This window comes from Pelodiscus sinensis, chromosome 1 (genome assembly GCF_052426305.1).
Source record: "Pelodiscus sinensis isolate ZL-2025 chromosome 1, ASM5242630v1, whole genome shotgun sequence".
Classification (NCBI taxonomy): Eukaryota; Metazoa; Chordata; order Testudines; family Trionychidae; genus Pelodiscus; species Pelodiscus sinensis.
The window spans coordinates 294,731,644-294,753,760 of record NC_143052.1 but is presented as its reverse complement, the minus strand read 5'-3'; the positions used below and the strand labels follow the sequence as shown (position 1 = coordinate 294,753,760).

The following is a 22,117-nucleotide window of genomic DNA, read 5'->3' as shown; positions in this document are numbered from 1 at the left end:
GGTGAGCAATGTTCCTTGTACTCTTTTCTATCCATGTGCAGATTTTTTTACAGGTGCAGAATTCATTTGTTATGTGTATGTGCTAGGGATATAAAATCCCATTTAATTTAACGGGTTAAACAACCAGTTAACCGATTAAAGGGAGGCCGAGGTGTGGCATGGAACATGCCTGTCAGCAGTGTAGCTGGAGCAATCTCCTGCCCATGGCAGCTAATCAGAAACAGTAAATATTACCTGCTAAGGGTGATTACCAGTTAACTGGTTAACGTGTCACATCCCTAGCATTTGCTAATGTGCATCGCAGAGGGATGTGAAGGACTAGTTGCTTTTCCCCCTCCCCTTTGCTGCCTCTATCAGAAAGAGGCAGCAAGTTGCGGAGAAGAGGTGAGGGTACTTCAAAGCGGCAGACCCTGGGCTCCACGCAGTGCTGCTGCTTTGAAATGCCATGTGCAGCCTGGGGCCAGATAGGGTGTCCCTAGGCTGCACATGGCATTTCAAAGCAACAGCTGCTGCATGGAGCCTGGGATCAGCTGGGGACTTCCCCACTGACCCCGGGCTTCATGCGGCGCTGCCACTTTCAAATGCCACAGGGAGCTTGGTGTTAGGCTCCTCGTACTGTTTCAAAGCGGCAGTGCTCTATGGAGCCCAGAGTCAGCGGGGAGTCCCCAGCTGATCCTGGGCTCCATGAAGCACTTTTGCCTTTGAAGTATAGCACTAGCCCTATAGCTGTTGCTACACTTCAAAGACAAAGGCGTCCTAGCCACTCATTGAATAGTTGATGCAAAATGCATTGACTACTTGATTAGTCAATATTTAACATCCCTACCACCAACAGAAAGACAAAACCTAGCTGTGGGCACTCTGCTAATCAGTGAGATGGCATTTGATTCTCTCTTGAGCAGCTGATGAAGCACAGAGCTTATATGGAATGCTGATGGTGAGACTTAAAAAATCCCAGCATGGCTTTTGGTCCTAGTTGAATAATGTGCTGGAGTTCTTTTAAATACTATTCCTATAGATGAGAAATGCAGTGGCTCTAATACATCTAGACTTTTTTAAAAGCATTTTACAAGATTCCCTTTCAGATGTCAGTGGGTAAAATTAGATTATATGATGTGGAATAGAAAAAGTAATCTCAGATTGAGAGAGGGGGGAAATAAGAGAATCAGAAATGTATCTTTCTTGCATGATATACTCAAATGGCACATCTAAGAAGTTCATTTTACACTGTTCCCAACATGTGCTATTAACTGTAATTGGTTTTCTTAATGGCTAATGAATTCTTAGTCTTCCTAGGAGTGTGTTTTACACTGCTGTCTTCAGTTATTTGCTGCAGTAGCCAGGAAAGAAATATCAATGTTAATAAATCTCACTCTGAAGGTTTTAAAATGAAGATTTTAATATTTGCAATTAATGTTGGGAGTAGTACACAGAAAAACAATGTAGCTGTTCTTTAAAATATTTTGATCATATAGGTGGTAGCACATTAGATGGTAAATTGATCACATGTAAGATACTAAATATAGGAGCTACAGTAAGGTTTAGTCTGTTCTTAAAATTAGAAGAGAACTGTGAGCACCTTCTAACTGTGAGCACCATAGTTAGGTCAATCTATCTCCAGAGTACATACAGCTAGGTCAGAGGAAGAATTCTTCTGTTCAGCTAGATACTGCCTCTTGGAAAAGTGGATTGATTACATCAACAGAAGAACCCCTAGTCTTGGAGCTGCAGCCATGTTGCTATAGTTCTTGTAGTTTAGAATTAGCCTTGACTATACAGATTGCTAAATGTAGAGATGTTAAAATGCTTTTAAACTGGGTCCCCATGGAGCTTCCCTCTCCCATCAGAGGCAGCAGTGCAGGAGGGCCGGCAGTTCCTGGGGAACACACTTAAAAGCTGTCTCCTCATACTGGTCTCCACCTCTCCCCTCCCCTGTGCTGTCTATCATTAAAGGTTAACTGATAAGCCCAGGCTCATTGGTTAACCGTTTACATGTGTACTCTGTCATATTCCCAGACTAAGAGGTGTACTGCCAACACAACAGACAATTGATTCTGGGCAGACAAGGTGAATCTGATGCTTCACTGAGCCCTTACACCTTCTTTAGGTATTGCAGTGTAAAAAGTTGATCTTAGGAAGAGATCCCTCTTATTCTTCAAAATAATAGGCAGACGTAGCTTTAATTTCATTCCATGTCAGATCAGTTTGTAATCTCTTATCTATAGCGCTTTGCATCTTTCAGTAGTTTTCTGGTCTTTTATTGCTTGTGTGTATTGCTATAGCTTTCACTTCCAGTATTTTTTCCTTTGTGCTAAATAGTGTGTACATGAGTCTGTCTCTTGAATCATGTGGATAATTAGTCCGCAAATATGCCAAATAAACTTACAAGTTGGACATTAATTTGTAGGACTTTTTAAGGGTTTATCAGCTCTGCAGAAAAAGACCAGTGGCAGCAAGTCTCTAGGTCTTGATCGGAGCTTGTGCTACTGGGCTTAAAAATAGCAGTGTAGACATTTGGGTTAGGGCTGGGACCTGAGCCTTCAGACCTTCCTTTCCCCTCCCTTCCTTCCTCACTCGCTTTCAGAGCTAATCCCCAGCCTGAGCCCAAATGTTTACATTGCTGTTTTTAGCCCTGTAGTGTGAGCTTGAGTCAATTGACCCAGGTGCAGAGACTTGCAGCCTTGGGTCTTGTGTGGCTTTTTCTTTTTTTCTCTCTTCAGTTTAGCCATATTTTCATAGATCACCATTTCACAGATAGCAGTACATTTTGGGTTGAAATTATTAGTTGCTGTGAGCCTTATAACTCATCTAGTGAAGAAAGGTTTTGCCACAAGAAAAATTTCCTAATGGCTTTTATAGGCTCTGCCAACTTCTGCTTTGTTAAAGTTAGGAAAATGGCTAAATGTGTTTATTCCAGGAACACAAAAGGAGGAACTGACTATACATATATACATAATTGCCAAATTTGTGCATGTAGGAATAAAGCCTAATAGGTTAAGGCCAGAAGGGTCTGTTACAATGATGTGTCAGACCTTCTAAATAACACCAGGGAACCCTTTGAGCTAACATGTATATATGGCAGAGGAACGTAGTTGCTGAATTCATCTTTTTGTCTGTAAGTTACAAAGCACTTAGTTTAAAAATCCTATATGTAGTTGTCTTGATAGATACAAAATATCAGGGGCTGTTTTGTTTTTTAAATTAGAAGCAAATACAAAGAACATATTGTCTGTAGCTTAGGATGTCTAAGATTTATTATCCTCCAGTAGGCCTGCTTCTTTCTTCATGTAGAGTAAAGAAGATATTGGACGTCAGTGCTAGAGGAATTCAGTATTAATCAAAGCAGATGGTGTTCAAAGTCAAGGTGATGGTTTCTAAGAAATGGTGTGATAGTAAGTATGGTATGATGTGAAGTTTAAGTTTACAGATTTATTGAAGTTGGTAAATCATTCCAAAGGTTTTTAGATTGTGGCAACTAATTAGCTCCCAACTGATTAAGAGGGTTTGAATACAAACTCATTGTTTAGCTTTATTAATTACAATGCGGTGTAGGTCTTCCTGCTGCTTATTTTTGAGAACTTTGTAAAAAAGCTTTTGTGGAATCAGTAATAATTATATGGAGATTATATACTTGAAATCTAGACCACTGACTGGTTCTCAAACTGGGATACTCCAGGAGGTCTGTGAATCATATGTGGGGCCCCTGCTGATTAATATCTCCCCTTCCTTCCCAGTGCCTCCCATATGCCGTGAAACAGCTGTTCAGCTGCTTGTAAGAGGCATTGCGAGGGAAAGGGAAGAGTAGGCTTGGGGTATGCTTGGAGGAGAGGGATGAAAAGAGGTGGGGAAGAAGAGGAACAGGGGTGATGTGGGAAAGGGTTGAATGGGTCACTGAGCACCCCTGGTGAAAATTAAAAGCTGCAGTGGGGTCTGCAAAAACAAAAAAAATCAATCAAAATGAGCTTCCTCAGGTTGCTAAAGTTTGAAAACCACTGACATAGGCCATAGTTATCAAATATAGTTGCCTAAATTTAGGCTCCTAAATCCATGTGCAAGCACCTAAGTTATTTTTCAAGAGTGCTAAATATCTAGTAGCCTCCTCTTGGGTACTCAGCGCTCTTGAAAATGCGGTAGGTACCTTTAGACTACTATTTTGAGAGATTCTTTGCTGTAGTCAACTTTAAAAAACGAATCAAAAGTATTAAGTATTAAGTTTGCTATGGAGAGGTCTGCCAGCTTCTGTTTTCTTTTAAAAGGTTAGGAAAATGGCTAAATGTGTTTATTCCTGTTACTATGTAAATATCCAGGAACACAAAAGGAGGAACTTACTATAGTGGAAGTACAGTTAAATGCACAAAGTAAACAAATGAAATAATCACAAATAACTTTTGCTCTGTTATTTTAGGTAATGTTTGCATTATTGGTTGCTTTTCTTTCCTCTTTACCTGATGTTGGAGATGTCTCTTTAAAACATATACATACGTGCATGCTTTTATGATTTTATAGCCTTTAAATATTTTGTCAAAGTTTTAAGGATAATGTTATGGTTTCACAACTTTTTGCATTAAAAAACAAACACTCCTCCCCACCCTATTTACATAAACTGAGCATTGAAACTTGTCCTGTATGTTGCCCTGCAATTTCACTTTGAACCTTAGGGTCACAATTTACCTAGTATGGCTGCTTATTTAGGACTTTTCTGCATCAAATAATTCCATCAAAATATTTCCACTGGTTCAGCTCGTTGAACCATTTGGAATTGCAGCTAGTAAGGGATGTGAAGGGTAAGAAGAAAAGTTTCTGCAGGCATGTTAGCAATAAGAGGATGGTCAGGGAAGGAATGGGACCCTTAATTAATGAGGGAGGTAACCTGGTGATAGATCGTGGGAGAAGCTGAAGTACTCAATGCTTTTTTTTTGCCTCTGTCTTCACAGACAAGGTCAGCTACCAGACTGCTGCATTATGCAACACAGTACAGGAAGGAGGAGGGTAGTTGTCTGTGGAGAAAACAGGTTAAGAACTACAGGCAGTCCCTGAGTTACGCGGATCCGACTTATGTCGGATCCGCACTTACGAACAGGGCTTTTCTCACCCCGGAACTCGCGGGCGGCGGGACCACCCAGATGCGCAGTGGTCCTGCCACTGCGTCCTCCGGGGCGAGAAAAGCTGCTCCAGGTGTCCCTGGTCTGCTGGGAGGGCCCCCAGCAGACCAGGGACACCCGGAGCAAAGCCGCGGAGGCGCCCCCCCCCCCACCAGACCAGGCTTTTGTTGTGGACGCCTGGGGTAGAGCAGCTGGGGTGCTGCTGGGTTGGTCCTGGGGGGGCCTACCCGGCAGCGCCCCAGCTGTTCTGTCCCAGACTCCAGATTCAGCCGCTGTTGAAACTGATCAGTGGCTGATTCCAGGAAGCTGGGGGAAGAGCAACTCTGCCTTGGCTTCCTGTAGTCAGCCCCTGGTCAGTTTCAGCAGCAGCGGCTGAATCTGGAGCCAGTTCCGAGTTACGTACAAATTCAACTTAAGAACAAACCTATAGTCCCTATCTTGTACGTAACCCGGGGACTGCCTGTATTTAGAAAAGCTGGATATATATATATACATCCATGGGGCTGGACCTAAGGCATCCAAGGGTGCTGAGGGAGTTGGCTGATGTGATTACAGAGCTATTGGCCATTCACCTTGAACATTCATGGTGATTGGGTGAGATACCGGATGATTGGAAAAAGGCAAATGCAGTGCCCAGTCTTTAAGAAGGGAAGATGGAGAATCCAGGGAACTATAGACTGGTCACTATCACCTCAGTCCCCAGAAGAATCATGGCGGGGATACTCCATGATGGTCAACATGGATTCACCAAGGGAAAGTCGTGCCTGACCAACCTGATTGGTTCTGTGGATATGGGGAAGGTGGTGACTTTAGCAAAGCTTTTTGATACAGTCTCCCACGGTATTCTTGCCAGCAAGTTAAGGAAGTATGAATTAGATAAATGGAATGCAGGGGGATAGAAAGCTGACTAGATAGTCAGGCTCAATGACTCATTGTCTGGTTGGCAGTCAGTATCAAGTGGGTGCCCCAAGGGGTCGGTTTGAGGGCTGGTTTTGTTCAACGTCTTTATTAATGATCTGGATGAAGGGATGGATTGCACCCTTAAGCATGTTCTCAGATGACACTAAGCTAAGGGGAGAGGTTGATATGCTGGAGGGTAGGGATTGGGTTCAGAGTGACCAAGACAAATTGGAGGATTGGTCCAAAAAAATCTGAGGTTCAACAAGAACAAGTGCAGGACTCTGCACGCGGGACAGAAGAATTCAAGGACTGTTATAGGATGGGGACCAACTGTCCAAGCAGAAGTTCTGAAGAAAAGGACCTGGGCATTACAGAGAGTGAGAAGCTGGATATGAGTTAAGAGTGTGCCCTTGTGGCCAAAAGGCTAATGACATATTAGTAGGAGCATTACCAGTAGATCCAGGGAAGTGATTATTCCCCTTTATTTGGCACTGGTGAGGTTACATCTGGAGTATTGTGTCCAGTTCTGGGCTTCGCATTACAGGAAGCATATGGATGCATTGGAGAAAGTCCAGCGTAGGGCAACAAAAATGATTAAGGGGCTGGAGCACATGACCTGTGAGGAGCGGCTGAGGGATTTGGGCTTATTCAGTCTATAGAAGAGAAGAGTGGGGTGGGAGGGGGATGTGATAACAGCCTTCAAATACCTGAAGGGGGTTTCAAAGACAATGGAGAGGGACTGTTCTCAGTGGTGGCATATGACACAACAAGAAGTAATGGTCTCCAGTTGCAGTGTGGGAGGTCTAGGTTGGATATTGGGGGTGAAAAAGTATTTCCTGAGGAGGAGGGTGAAGCACTGGAATGAGTTACCTAGGGAGGTGGTGGAATTTCCACCCCTAGAGGTTGAGTCCCGGCTTGACACAGCCCTGGCCCCGCTTCTAGGAGCAGGTTCCACTCAATGACCTGCTGAGGTCTCTTTCAGCCCTATGATACTATGATGACCGCTCTCCTTATAGTAAGGTAGCTTCTGGCATCCTTACCATCAGTACCAAACTAACTCCTGCAGCTGAACTAAAATAGTATCAGCAAGTGTGAGGGAGTCACCGGGCCCTGCACCCCCGTTTGCAGCCAGATGTGACTCTTAGCCAGCAAATAGAAAGGTTTATTCGTTGACAGGGACACAGCGTAGACCAGACTTGTTGTTAATGCAGGAACCAGAAGCAGACAGTACAATCCAAGTTGGGAATGGAGGAGCCCAGAGCCAGCGCCCTGGGCCCCTCCCTGCATCCTCCACCATCCGAGAGAGCTCACACACCCAGAAACTTGTCCTCCAGCCTGGAGTCAGCTCTGCCCCCTCCTTTGTTCACATCCGGGATAAGGTGTCACCTGGTTGAGCCTGGGTCAGGGGAGCAAGTTACAGGACAGCCTGAGCTATTGTTGTGTACATGCTAAGATGGGGCAGCCTTCCCCTCAGAGACAACACTCAACATTCCCATCCCCAGCCAGGCACCAGTGCAGTGCCCAGGGAAACCGAGGCACATGCGCACACAGTTACAACAGAACAGGACCGTAGGAATCACCTACAATGTAACACAGTGAACAGAGCGCAAACAATCCCCACTATGTCACAAATAGCATCAACGGAGAACTTGTCGGTAAAATTCTGTGTCGTAGATTTGGCCTTTGGCTCACTGGAGTTCCCTTGCTCGGTAATTCTTTTCTTTTTCACCTGTTGTAGACTTTTGAATCTTTTGGAGTTAATGCTGTTAATTACTATATTGCTTGTGTTTTTTATTGGATGTAGAAACAAAAAGAAACGTAGACCACAATAGCTGCATCAGAGTTTTAATAATCTAAGTTAACGTTGTATGGAAGAATGCGTGACCTATTTTAAATGCAGACCTTAATGAAGAGTAATTCCATCAATTTTCATACACTTCTATGGAAGTCTGTTATCTGTATCACAGTAACATATGTAGGTCTGAACTAAGATTGTCTACTCAGCATGTCCTTACCAAGGAGTTTATGCTATCTTACAGTCTTTAGCACAATATGGCACCAAAGGGGAAGCAAGAACACAAAGATTTGAAGAGACAAGCTCAAGATCACACAGTGCATCAGTGGCACTTGCTTTGTAATGCTTTTAAAAGTTCTATCAACTGGTCAGGATGGCAGATATTTACATTTCTGACTTCTGAAGTACGTGTATGTGTCACCTTTTCATTTTTCTATTTTGAGCCTACAAATGGTCCCTGTAGTTTTAAAACACAAATCAGGCTATTAAATCTTGAGGATTTTTTTTGAGTGTTGTGGTAAACACATGCATCTGATGACGTGGGTCTTTGCCCATGAAAGCTTATGCTCCAACACTTCAGTTAGTCTATAAGGTGCCACAGGACTCCTCGCTGCTGTGGTAAACAATAGTAAAGATAGTTTTCTCGTAAGCACTCTATTGTTCAGTGTTTGAACATTTAACTAACTCTTCATTCTCCATAAGGCATAGGCAGGGCTCGACAAATCGCTGTTTCTACTCGCCTGTGGCAAGTAGATTTCAGTCGGTTGCCCTGTTTACCGGCGGCACGCGCATGTGCAATGCGGGTCTTGCGCATGCGCAGTGCAGGGCTGGCAAGTAGATTTTGCGGCCATTTGTCAAGCCCTGGGCATATCTAATAAGTGTATTGCCTATTTTACAACCACATAAGTACTATCAACTTCTGGCTCCAGATTAGGAATCGATTTCCTTAGTTGGAGTCAGTAGTTGATGTGTTTTACTCTGCGTAGGAAGACCCTCCCATAGGAGAACCTCTGAATAGGAAGCCCATATATTTTTCCATTGACTTCATTGAGGTGCATCTAGGGACTGGTCACCAGCAAAGGTGAAATACAGGGGTCCAGTCACTCAGGATGACTTCCTGGGTCAGAGCTATGGATGATAACTGAGAGCTGTACCATTGTGAAAAGTTGATGAACTGTGAACAGCAGTACTGCATTGAGTAGAATGCAGCTACACAATCTGATTTAGTGTTTTTTGTTGTTGTTTTTTTAAAAAGTATGTGTAGGCTGAACTTGTTGAGGCTACCTTTAGTTAAGGTTGGTTGATACTTGCATTATAAGAACCTGTCTTCAGTTGTTTTGTAACTCTTAAACAAAGTTTGTTGAACTGTTTGTTGAATTTTTGAAAACTTAAGACTAAAGCAGTTAATCTATTTCCAAGTATGAGTTGAGCAAACAATGCATCTTTGCAAACATTTTCCCCACAATATTAAAGAATCATTTCATTGAAGAGCTATAGCACTTAGAATTTGGAAGAGATATTGTGTGCTGTTAGCGAAGTGCCTTTTCCTTCCAGTGCTGAGTACATATTTCTAATTTTAAGATGCAGTTTGGGAAGAGCATTGTTCTGGTTGTATGTTAGAATGTTCACAGATCTCTTCCCCCTCCCCCTTCTTAATGTTCTAACTCATTCTGAGAGTGTGGCTATAAATGGGAGCATCAAGCTGGTTGCTGCCTCACTTCCTGCCAACTGCAACAGTGAACGTACACAGACGGTACAGATTGCAAGGATCCATAGATATAAAATCTGTCCATACCTGATTAGTTAGTAGTTACTGATTTTTAAAGTAAGCTAGTTTTAGAAACAGGTTTAGATTAAGTTTCAGTTTACAGTAAATTACTTATACAATAGCATGGCAGATGTGAAGATCAAGAAAGGGTGTTTGTCACACCCGGTTGTCTTCATGTCATCCAGTGTGCATGTTCAGTACTGCAATGTCTCGGAGAAAGGCATTCATGTTTGTGGTGTGCTATTTGGGGTCTTTCTCAGGCCCATGTTACTAGACAAAACTTCAAGCTGCTCTGTTGCAAGATATCTTGTTGATCAAGCCTCTTGGATAAGATACTTCTAAAGGATCTGAAATCAAGGATGGGACACCTAAAGTGTCTTGAGTACTTCACAATTTCAGCCATGCTGGATTGGGAAGTCTTTGGCTTTGTCATCAAGATTCAATTCCAACTAGACTAAGCTTTCTGTTCCTTACATCTTCCAGTCTAGTGCTGAAGGGGTGAGAAGGAAATGGGACAGTGGTATTTGGGTTTGAGGTTGATTGCACTTAAACTGAAAATGTGATCTTGTGGTTAAAAAGGTTGTAGACCACTAATCTAGGAGTAGCTTATTGGTTCTTCCTTGGTATGTTATACACATCTTATATAGGAAGAGAATATTCATCATTAGAGAGACTAATGTCCTTGCAGTTAAATTTTAAGAACTTTTTTCCTTTGCTAACGAAGAATATCTTGTACCTTTTATTGGGGGAGAAAAATTGTTAAAAGCTTAATTTTTCTAATTACAGCAGAAATGTCAACTTACGTATAGGAATTATATTACCACCAACATCGTCATGGTGGATGTAGGAAAGTGGCCAATATTTACCTTGCTTTCACCTCAAGAAATAGCATCTATTCGGAAAGCATGCGTGTTTGGCACGTCGGCCAATGAAGCTATATACATAACCTATAATGATGAGGTAAGTCTATAAGAAAATGAATTATATGATCTGTTTTTTGATGTAATTCTAACCCCCTTGTAATGCTTGTAAATAAACAGCCTACAAAAGGCACTATGCAGGAAACTGTGTCTCAGTCTAAGAATGAAAGTGGTGGCTGCACGCGGCGTCCTCCTCCTCCTCCCTGCAAAGCGGCGGAGGGTTTGCCACTCGCTGCGCTGTTCCCTGCTGACTCCCCTCACCAGGAGCCTTGCCCCCTCTCATCTACCCCCGCCTGCAAGCCGGCGGCTGGGTTTCCCCACCTGGCCCATCGCCAGCAGCTGCTTGGGGCTTCCCCCGCCACCCTGCAAAGCGGCGGACGGTTCGCTGCTCACCGCGCCGTTCCCCAGTGACCCCCCTCCTCTTCCCCTCACCGGACACAGTGCGGGTCCCGGCACACCCGTCACAGGGGCATACTCCCAACCCAGTCCCCCTCCCCTCCCTGCTGTAACCCAGTCCCCTTTCTTCCCCAACCTTATGTCCTTGTCCCAACAGACACCACCGCTTGAAACGCAACCCCCACCTTTTCCATTATTTTCAATGGAAAAATTGACCCCGCATAATGTGTTTTCACTTGACACCATCATTTTCTGAAACATATCTATAGTGTTAAATGAGGAATTACTGTATAACCAGACAATTATTATGGCAAATGTTAGAACTTATTATACTTATCACTCTTGGATAGAGCAGGTGTAATACAAATTACTCTCCAGTTCAGGATACAACCCAGCTAGAGATATCCTTATGAATTTAAATACCATTTTTATTAAAATATAATTGTCACAGCTTTTTATGGAAGGAGTGTGTTGCCCTAAATAAGATTAAACACCCAAAACAAGGAGATATTTGGATGCCTGACTAGAAAGCATGCAAACATACAATAAAAACACTTCAGTACACATTTAAAGACCTATGATTTTTCAGAAGAATGATTTCCATTAGGTTTTGTAAATCTTCTGCATGTATTAAACAAAAATCTAAATTTTGAATCTAGAACTAGATGTAGAAAACCCTTTGAACTAGCACTAAGTTCCTTGGATGAAATCTTAGCCTGATTGAAGTTGATTTCAAAACTCTCATTGACTTCATTAGAGCCACATTTCACCCCATTTGTGAGTGTGTCTCTCCATAAATATGAATCTTAATAGTTTAAAATGCAAATTATTCTTTTCCCTCCAGGTATTTGTGTTTGGACTAAACTGTAGTAATTGCTTGGGAACTGGAGATAATCAAAGCACAATAGTACCAAAGAAATTGGAAGCCTTATGTGGGAAGAAGATTAACAGTCTCAGTTATGGAAGTGGACCACATGTTATACTTAGCACTGAAGGTAGAAAACATTTACTACATGAAATAATGAGTTGCAAATCCTATCAGGGTTAACTAAGAATGGAAGTGGAGATATGTCGGAAGATTCTACTTGGCCAGCATTTAGGTTTGTGTTGCTCTTCTGGGCATTTTTATCCTCCGCCAACAAAATTCAAAGGCCAGGTCTCTCAATTTACGTAGAGCATAGATTCACTTAAGTCACTTAAAATAGCTGAGGAACTGGCCCAAAATGTACCATGATGGACATGCTTAATCTTCCCTCTGGGAAGGAGGAGCCACAGGCATTACTAATTATCAGAACTGAATGATCAAATAAACTTTTCCAAATCTGGTGACCATTGGAATCAAATAGTATATTCTACTTTAGTGGCAGGTAATTTTGCAATACAGAGTGGCTAGTAAACAGTAGCAGGGCATGAATGTATTTTACACTTTGAATGTAAAATTGGAAACTGGACTCCAGCATGAAGTTGTAGAGATTATTGGCTGACTATTGAGGTACTGCTGATTAAATTAAGGGTCCTGATTTGATGGCTTCAAACCATAGCATTAGACTTTTCCTTGTTTTTAAATGGTTGTTTAAACTGACAAATTTAACTAAATTCTTATGTGCTTGTAGTATATGGCTTTAAGCTTCTGCAGTATCATGAATAAAATGAGACTGCTCACGCTCTTCTCTAAATTGTTTGCCTTGTTCTTTTAGGAGTGTTGGATTATGAGCACATTGAAATGCTTTGCTCATTTTTTTTTCTTGGATTAAAAATAATCAAAATTAGTTAATATGGACTCATTTGAATGAGTCTTCTTTGCCTTGAATTGACAAGAGGCAAGATAGAATCTATTAAAAAAGAAGCCAGGGGAAAGCAGAAAATCAGAGGACAAGCAGAGAGGTTACTTGGGAAATTCTCAATGTTGAAGAATGTTGAGTTCAAGGAAGAGAAGGAAACTAAATGGAGTTTAGGAAGTGGCCACTCAGAATTGCTTCTTGTGTGGATTTCCTTATAAAAAAGCAAATTCCCATCTCCAGGCTTTTCCCCACTCTGGCACACTGGGTGCAGAAGATGGGGCCTGCAAGGGACCTTAAATACCTTGCTTCTATGGGCTCTGCTTTCAAAAACTCCCTAAAGTCACAGATTTACTGACTTTGGGGGATAGCTGCCAGCATCAAATGATTTAACCCTGAAAACCAAGAAGGAATACTTGAATTCCTTCCCTGGGTATTCCTAGCTCTTTTCCCCCAAGAGAGCTTGAAAAAAGAAGCAAAAATCACAGAAAAATAAGCTGTGTCTCTGATAGCTGACCTCCAAGCTAGACAAACACAGACCTCCTATTACCTTCCAGAACCCAACAATCAAATAGTCACCTTAAAGATTATTTTATTAACAAAACAAAAAGATATATTTGATAAAGCATACTTGGTTGCCAAGTGTTACAGAGCAACTAAGAAAAGAACAGATGAAAAAACAAATAATCATAGTTCTTCAGACTGAAACTTAAATGGTGAGTTGGGGAGGGACACATAGATTCACACAGAGACGTTTAACCAAAATAAAGAGAAATACTGATCGCAACTAACTGCACGTTTTCCCTCTACTCATGATCCGTACTTCAAGGCCTAGTTCATTCCCATGTCCAATATTTCTTATGGGCATGGTAATACTGATTACTGCATCTGATTCCTTTAGCCCTTAACTTAGAGATGTTTGTTTAAAAAAAAAAAAAAAAAGCAGGTAAGGTATCTAAATACAATTCAGATGTCAGCTCTGTATTGCCATTGGTTGTTCTGTCCCCCTGCCAAAACCCTTGCTAGTTACCTGAGTTTAACACCTTAGTCACCGGGTGTTGGTCAGCACTCCTCCATCACAATATCAAAAGCTGGTTTGTGGGAAATAGCTTTTGTCTGTATTGTTCAGACAGTTGACATCAATTTTACATTAATTGTATTTACTGGAATTGGTGAAGGTGATATCACAAACATATGTGTTTTTGTACAGATGGTGAAGTTTATGCTTGGGGACACAATGGATACAGCCAGCTTGGGAATGGAACAACCAATCAGGGCATTACTCCTATTCAAGTCTGTACCAACTTGCTAATTAAGAGGGTGATTGAAGTGGCTTGTGGCTCTCATCATTCTATGGCCTTATCATCTGATGGAGATGTAAGTCATATTTTCTTTTAACTTGGAGTTCATGAAAGGAACCAGATTGGAGGACTTCAGTCTCCAAAGCTGTCCATAGTACTTTTACAAAGTAACTTTTCCTACGCTGCCTTACCAATGTGCCTCAAACCTAAGGCACTGTTTCACTGAAGGTGTGAGGGGGTTGTTCATTTCCAGGCCAATTTTAATTCTTTCCTAAGTGATTTGAAAATTGTGAGTCGTTTTTTTTTTTTTTTTAATGCATTGGACACACTCAATAAGACTGAAACTGGAAAGTAGCAATGTGAATGGTTAATCACTGCCTGGGAGCGTCCCCCTTGCCATGGGTGGAGGGCTCCCATGGCACCGAGGCCAGGAAATGGTGGCAGCCCCCAGGGCCTGGCAGCTGAAATGTTTAACTGATCCTGTGGCGGGGGACTGTGGCTGGAGTAGTCCCCCTTCCCTGCCTGGAGTAGGATGTAGGCGGTGGGGTGCTCTAGCCTGGCTGGTTCTGCGGCACAGCTGGGGTGACCCCTGTCCTCACTCAGGCCTGGGGCTGCGGACATGGCTGGGGTATTGCCTAAGGATGTTAAGTATCGTGTTATTGACTAATTGAATAGTTGATACATTTTTGCATTGACTAGTCGATCAGGCGGTACTGCTCCTTTGAAAATGTCCCCAGCTGATCCCACGTGGCACTGCCCCTTTGAAACGCTGCTGCCACCTGGAGCAGCTGACCCCAGGCTCTGTGCGACAGTGCCGATTTGAAATACCTTCCCTATTCCACCTCCCCTTTGCTGACTCTATCAGAGGCAGCAAGTGGCGGGGGAAGCAACTAGTCGACTATCCTGTCTACTATCTGATAAGCAAATGCTTATTGGATAGTCAACTAGTCCTTAACATCCCTAATCCTGCCTTCCTCTACTTGATATGCGACATGGCTGGGGATGCTGGGATAGCCGGGGCTGCCTCTGGGGCCACTATGGGTCTGCCTGCTGCTCTGTATGGGTTTCTGCCACCCAACCTGGTTAACTGGTTACCTATCCAGTAAACCTGATACTTAACAGGTAACTATTTACATCCCTAATTGGTGGACTAATACACAGGCGTTTTACATCCCTGAAACTTGTGTTTGGGAGCTGGTATTTCACACCCCTGCATGAGAAAATTATAGCACAGTAATTTACCAGTGTAAACAAGCCTTAAATTATATTATGCTGCATTCTCCTAGTGTTTGGGGCTTCATTGTTATAAGATGTATAATATTCCTTTGTTTAGTATAATCATCATATGGAATAATATTTACAGAAAGGTTTGACTGTGAAAGTACATGACTTTAATCTTTGGAATTTCAGGAGGTTGTTAGTGTCATATAGACACTATTCTTGTGGTGGTAAGTGATTAGCTCTAGAGTGGATAAAGAAAGGTAAGTGAAGGGCGGCAGACAATCAGCAATTGCCAAATTTGTCGAACTGTTGAACAAATGAATAGAGGCAGCCAGTTCTTTCCATAGTTTCAAGAGCAGAATCACAGGTGGCTGTCTTTAGAACAAGAAAACAGTGATATGTGTCACATTCTAGTGGTGGCTTGCTAAAAGGAGGGGAGAAAATATGCTTAAGTGTATGCGAGATTTAACCTCTAAGAATCTTTAAATTTAGAGGCTCACTCTTCCATTATAATTCTGAAAAATTAAATTGTCTTTGAAAACATCTTCATTGTAGCTGAACATGTAGAGGGTATTAGTTATACAAAGGTTACATTCGATATAGCTATGAACACCAGAATTATGAACTGATAGGTCAACCACACAGCTCATTTGGAACAGAAGTACTCAATTGGGCAGAAGCCAATACAAAAATAAAAAAGCAAATATAGTACTGTTTGAACATAAACTAGTGGCAAAATAAAGGAAAAGCTTAAACAAAAAGATGTGACACTGTAAGGAAATTGTTTTTGTGCATGTTTCATTTAAATTAAGATGGTTAAAGGCAGCAGTTATGCACAAAAAAGTTTCAAAGTTGTATTGAGTTAAGTTTACAACTGAACACTGAAAGCGGCCATAATTTTTTGTTTAGAGTTACAAATATTTCAAAGTTTACAAACAACCTCCATTCTCTGTAACTCTTGACTATGTATCTTGAAATGTGTCCCCCAAACCTTTCCCCCTCCATATATCCAGTAAGTATTCAGTTTTAGATGAAATTGAATAGCTGTTAAAAGCAAAGAATGTAATATAGTTAAGGAGAAATTACCACCATGGAAATTAAAGCACCAGGTTCTTTTATAATATATGTGACTGATACTTTTCATGCAGGTTATTTTCTCATTTATCTTCTATCCCTAGCTATCGAAGTAAAATGATCAGTTGGCACCAAAAGGATATATAGACTTCATGCAAAGACAGTCTCAGTCTTGCAATTGCAGTTGCAATCAGAAGTATGTCTGACTGCCTTTGTGGAAAAGATGTTAACTTAAAACAGGATAAAACACTGGAGAGTAAACTATAGGAACTATTCTTACATTTTCCCCAGGAATGAACTAGATAACCTAAGAAATAATATGTATTAAACTTTAGAGGAGGGGGAAAAGTCACCTGAGGGAGTACATATTTGAAGTATTTTAGACTTTATGAACACACAAAACATCTTGCTCTCTGTTTTAGCCATTTTCAATAGCCACAAATTCTAGTACAATACAGCTACCAAAATCAGTGTTTTCCTTAATGCAATCAGTATCAAATATCATTGTTGCTAAAACTTGTATAATCAGCCAAAATTCCTGTGACTGACGGGGCTGGGTATGGGCACCGCTGAGGGCGTCCGCTCAGGGCAAATTGTTCAGACTTGGGATTCCTTATAGCCCCAGACTGGAGACCTTCCCAAATAGGCCACAAACCAGTTCCACAGAGCACTTCAGCTGTCTGTCTGGCCCGCCAGAAGCCTCACGTGCAAAACCCCTTTGACACCTCAGCTATATCCGTGCCCCAAACTGCCCTGGGCCTGCACACAGGTGAGGGGTTATAGGACCCAATCTCACCTATCCCGAACGGGTTCTCCGGTCCCAAGAAACCAGCCACAGATCCCAGGTCAACTTACGCTCTGGATCTTACCCACAAATCGCGCTGAGCCAACCCTTTAGAATCTAAAATCTAAAGGTTTATTACTAAGAGAAAGAAAAGCATGAGAGTAAGGTTGTTAAACTATAATACATTACATGCATCTAATCTCCCAGTTCTCGATGCAGACGTGTAGCAGAGATGTTATAAAGTGCTAGCTTAAAAGTCTTTGGTGTACGTCCTATGTCAGGATGGGTCCACAGTTCTTTCCAGCTCGTAGTTCCCTGTGAGGCTGCATCTGAGATTAGGAGCAAATCTTGAAGACAAAATGGAGGATGCCACATAACCTCTGTATACCTCCTTCCCCGTCTCTTCTTGGCTGCAGCAGGTCACCTGGCCAGTGGCCTATCCCTGTGTTCCCTGCTGGTAGCCCTTAAGTATCAGTCACATTCCTGAGGTGTGTCTTTGGCCTATAGAGGTTCATTGTCCCTGAAGCCTTGCTCATCAGCATATCCATTGCTCAGCCACAGACAGCGAAGTGTCCAGTATTAACACAGAGTACATATTTATAATTCCACATACAGGCATATGAGGAGCATACACATAATCAGTAGACAGTAAGCGTTTGTTTCACACCTCACGTGGTCCCCTTTGTATCAACTTCTGGGGAAACCCTCCCCTCCCCCCCCTCCGTGGGTGCAGCAGTGATCTGGCTGCTCCCCTTAAAACTAAGTAATATGACAATTCCCCATTGACAAGCTCCAATGGCATGGGGGGGATAAGGAACCCCAAGCATGGTTTAAACTCTTTTCCACCTTTACAGAATTCCCCTCTTCTCACTTTTCTTGCCTGTTTCAGGTGGATAAGAAATGGGATCCTTGACTGTATTTTCTATTGTGCTTAACTGTCTTGCAGTGTATTGGAAAAGATGTGGCCAAATTCAGCCCACCAAGTTGTGTGTCCTCATGCCACCTTTTTCTTTTACAGTGGTAATAAAAATTCCATGTTTATACTTGCAGTACCAAATCTAGCTCAATAGTTAAAGTAAAACAAAAGGTCGGTGATTGGATTTAGCTAGGGTTAGGCATGTCATATTTCTTAAGACCTTAGTAGCAAAGCTAAACATTTTAGCTCTAAACTATATGTATGTATCTTTCAATGGGCAGGTATATGCGTGGGGCTATAACAACTGTGGTCAGGTTGGATCTGGATCTACAGCAAATCAGCCAACACCTCGCAAAGTCTCAAATTGTTTACAGACTAAAATGGTGGTCAGTATTGCTTGTGGTCAAACCTCCTCCATGGCTGTAATAGATAATGGTGAGGTAAGCTTTTTTCATAATATGATACATTGTTGTCTGTTTATGACTTCATGGAGATGAGAAATGCTGGCATGGAGAACCTCCAGTTGTGGAACATAAATGAGTAACTGCTGTGGAAGTTTACAGTCCATAAGAAATACCTTTGTATAACTGTACAACGGTCATGGCTTGAACATGAACAGTAGGAGAGTTACCTGCATGTTTGTTCATGCTATTAACAGGGATTTTTACTAACACAATTCATGGAATAGGTTACTGTTTTACAGAACAGTTATTTTAAGTATCCGCTTCCTAGTTACCTTTCAGGTGCTTTCTCTGTGGTAAGAAATAACTTCTAGATGCAGCACAGAGGTTGAAAGTAACCAGTTTCCGGTCTCTAAAAGATACGTTGACATGTTTGTATTGTAATGTGTCTTCTGTATTTTTGTAATCTGAGAAAATAGAAAGTCATCGGTGCTGAAAGTCTGCACATGTGTATATAGGTTGAACCTCTAAATTCTGGGGGTCTCTGGTCTGGCAACATCATTTGGATATTTCTGGAGCAGAGAGCCTCAGCTGGGCAGGTGGTGGGGAGCACAGCCCCAGTGGTGGAGGGTCAGCATGGCGGGGAGCATGGGGTGAGCACAGCAGGGATGTAGTGGGCTCGGGAGCTCCGCTTCAGCCTGTGGGGGTTGGTGTGACATCCTTGGCCAGGGTCGGCATAGCAGGAACTATAGCCCCACCAGAGACAGCCTGTACTAGAGCCCAGGAGTGCAGCGCAGCTGGCAGCCAGAGCTCAGCTCCTGCCAGGGTCAGCGTGCTGCGGAGCATAGCTCTGATCTGGTGAAGTTGGGGGCATCGGGCCTGCAGCGGGGAGCAGAGCCAACAGCTGGGAGGGGACCCTTAATCTCCACTGGTCCAGTAAACTCTGCTGTGTGGGACTGGTCAGGTCCCCAGGGTGCTGGACCAGAGGTTCCACGTGTAATACCTAGTTCTATAAGAATGAGACTGGCCATACAAGGTCAGAGCAGTGGTCCATCTAGCCCAGTATCTTGTTTCTGACAGTAATTCCTGCCAGGTGATTCAGAGGCCATGAACAGAACAGGGCAGTTTGAGTAGACCCATCCCATATCATCCAGTCCCAACTTCTGACTGTTGGGAATTTAGTGACTCCTGGGGATAGGGTTGCATCCCTGGCCATCTTGGCTAACAATCACTGCTCGATCTATCCTGCATGAACTTATCTAAGCACTTTTTTAACCCATTTATACTCTTGGTTTTCACAACATTCTGTTGCAATGAGTACCACAGGTTAACAGTGTATTGTGAAGAGATACTCTGCTCTTAAATCTGCTGTCTAATAGTTTCATTGTGTAGTACATGGTTCATGTGTTACATAATGGGGTGAATAAATTCTACTATTCACTTCCTTCACAGCATTGATTTTATAGCCCACTGTTATACCCTCTCCTTAATTGTCTTTTCTAAGCTAAATAGCCTGTTGTTTTAATCTCTCCTCAAATGGAAGCTGTTCCAGACCCTTAACTATTTTTGTTGCCCTTCCTTGCTCCTTATCCAAAATAATCTTTTCTGAGATTAAGTGACCAGAGTTGCATGTTGTACTCAAAATATGGGCAGACCAATGATTTATATAGTGGCATTATTTTCTGTTGTCGTCTTTTCTAATGGTTACTAACATTTTGTTAATTTTTGGGCAGCAGAGAATGAGTGCTTTTTCTTGAATGGAAACAGCTAATTTATACCCGATAATTTTGTATGCATAGTTGGGATTATATTTTCCACTGCATGTTGCTTTGCATTTATTTAATTTCATATGCAATTTTGTTGTCTAGTCAATCCAATTTTGCGAGTTCTCTTGGAATGAACTACAAAAGGAACTATCTTGAGTAGTTTTTATTTCATCTACAAACTTTGCCCCCTCACTGTTTTACCCCCTTTTCCAGATCCATCACTTATAAATATTGTACAACATTGATTCCTATAGAGATCTTTGGGGGACCCTGCTATTTACCTCTCTCCATTGTGAAAACCAACCTTATATACCTGCCTTTTGTTTCCTGTCTTGTAATCAGTTACTGATCCATGAGAGGATCTTCCCTCCTATCCCATGATTGCTGCCTTAGGTGAGGGACCTTGTCAAAGGCTTTCTGAAAGTAAAAGTGTACTATATTCATGGGAACATTCTTGTCTGTGTGCTTGTTGATCCCATCAAAGAAGTCTAAATATGCCCAATATTTTTAATCTTCCCTCACAGGTCTAGTTTTTGAGACCTAATTTTTGTTACTCTTTGAATTGCTCTTCAATCTGTTTACATCCTTCCTAAAATGTGACACAGAACTGGACACAGTACACCAGCTGAAGTTTTTCATCAGTGTGAAGTAGAGCAGGACTGTTAAGTAGAGCCCTGCCACCAGGTTACTTATTCCCCTTTCTGTAGTTATGCATGTGATTTCTCCCCTCCCCCCAGTGGAATACTGTACAGTTTCCTTGGTTGAATTTCTTCATCTTGAATTCAGACCAGTCTTCCAATTTGTCATGGTCCTTAAGAATTTTGAATCTGTCCTCCAAAGTGCTTGCAGCTGCTGCAGCTTGGTATCTATCATCTGAATTCTCTCCACTCCATTATCCATGTCATTAATGAAAATATTGAATAGGACTGATCCCTCCAGGATCCCACTAGGGGCTTTTCCAGTTTTACATTGAACCATTGATAATTACTCTTAAATACTCTTTCAACCAGTTGTGTACCCACCATATAGCTTCCTCTATTCCTGTCAAAATTCATATATTACATCTACTTCTTTCCTCCCCATCTGTCAGGTTAGTAACCCTTTTCAGACTAGGAATTGAAGTTGATTTGGCATGATTTGTTCTTGAGAAATCAATGCTGGCTGTTCCTTACAAACCTATTTATTATGATGCAGGTGCTTCCAAATTGGTGGTTTAGCAACTTGTTCAAGTATCTTTCCAGATACAGTGTGTGCTTTTTCTTCCCCCAGTGTAACTTGTAGACTTTTTCTGGTTGCAAAGGTTGCATTGATGCATGTTTCCCTGAGTCTGTAGCTAGAAGACTGAAACAGCTCTGAAGTATAAATGTATTCATCTCCATAGGGAATCGTATGTGAGGCTTAAATGATAATCTAGAAGCTAGCACATTTAATTTAGATTTAATACAGTGGTCCTGTGCACTGCAAAAGTGAACTACAGATCATGAGAGTTGTTCTAGCCTTTATCTAACTGCGTTTCGTGATTCCAAAAAGTTTGTAATGTGGCCTCACTACTGGAAACGTCCAATTGGATATTTGTTCCTCTGCTTCTGATACCCCAGTTCCAGAGCACAGCATCTCCCGTTGAAGGATGGCTGAGTCTGAAGGATCCTCAGTCTTTCCATTGTGTTACTTTTTCCCTAGTGACCTGTGGATAACTGGGTTGCACTGTACCTGTTGTGTTCTGATGTTCTCCATTCTTCTGGAAGCCAGTAGAAAAGTGACAGATTCTGAACAGGGAAGCAATGGCCTGCTCTGCTGTTGGGGTTCTGTTGATCAAGATGATTGCTTTACAGTTATGCCAGCTGAAAAATATTAGACCAGCATAGAAAGACTTTTGGGATTTTGTGATAGTGGTATGTCTTCTGGGAAACTAGACCGATAAAAGAAAAAAACAAATTGTCATGCAGCACCTTAAAGACTAACAAAAACATGCAGGTTATGTCTACGCTGCGCCCC

General features: G+C 42.1%; 1 protein-coding gene across 4 annotated transcripts in view; it reads left to right on the top strand.

Moving 5' to 3' along the window:
• Window positions 1–22,117, top strand: part of RCBTB1 (RCC1 and BTB domain containing protein 1) — a 42,292-nt gene that overhangs the window by 5,985 nt on the left and 14,190 nt on the right. For 3 of the 4 annotated variants that reach the window (XM_075919068.2, XM_075919065.2, XM_075919064.2), the window contains 4 exons: window positions 10,352–10,525; window positions 11,726–11,876; window positions 13,870–14,036; window positions 18,237–18,395. In XM_075919068.2, the coding sequence (XP_075775183.1) occupies window positions 10,400–10,525; window positions 11,726–11,876; window positions 13,870–14,036; window positions 18,237–18,395 (603 nt within the window). In that variant the 5' untranslated portion in view covers window positions 10,352–10,399. The remainder of the gene's footprint in view (window positions 1–10,351; window positions 10,526–11,725; window positions 11,877–13,869; window positions 14,037–18,236; window positions 18,396–22,117) is intronic. The other variant, XM_075919066.2, reaches the window with a different exon arrangement.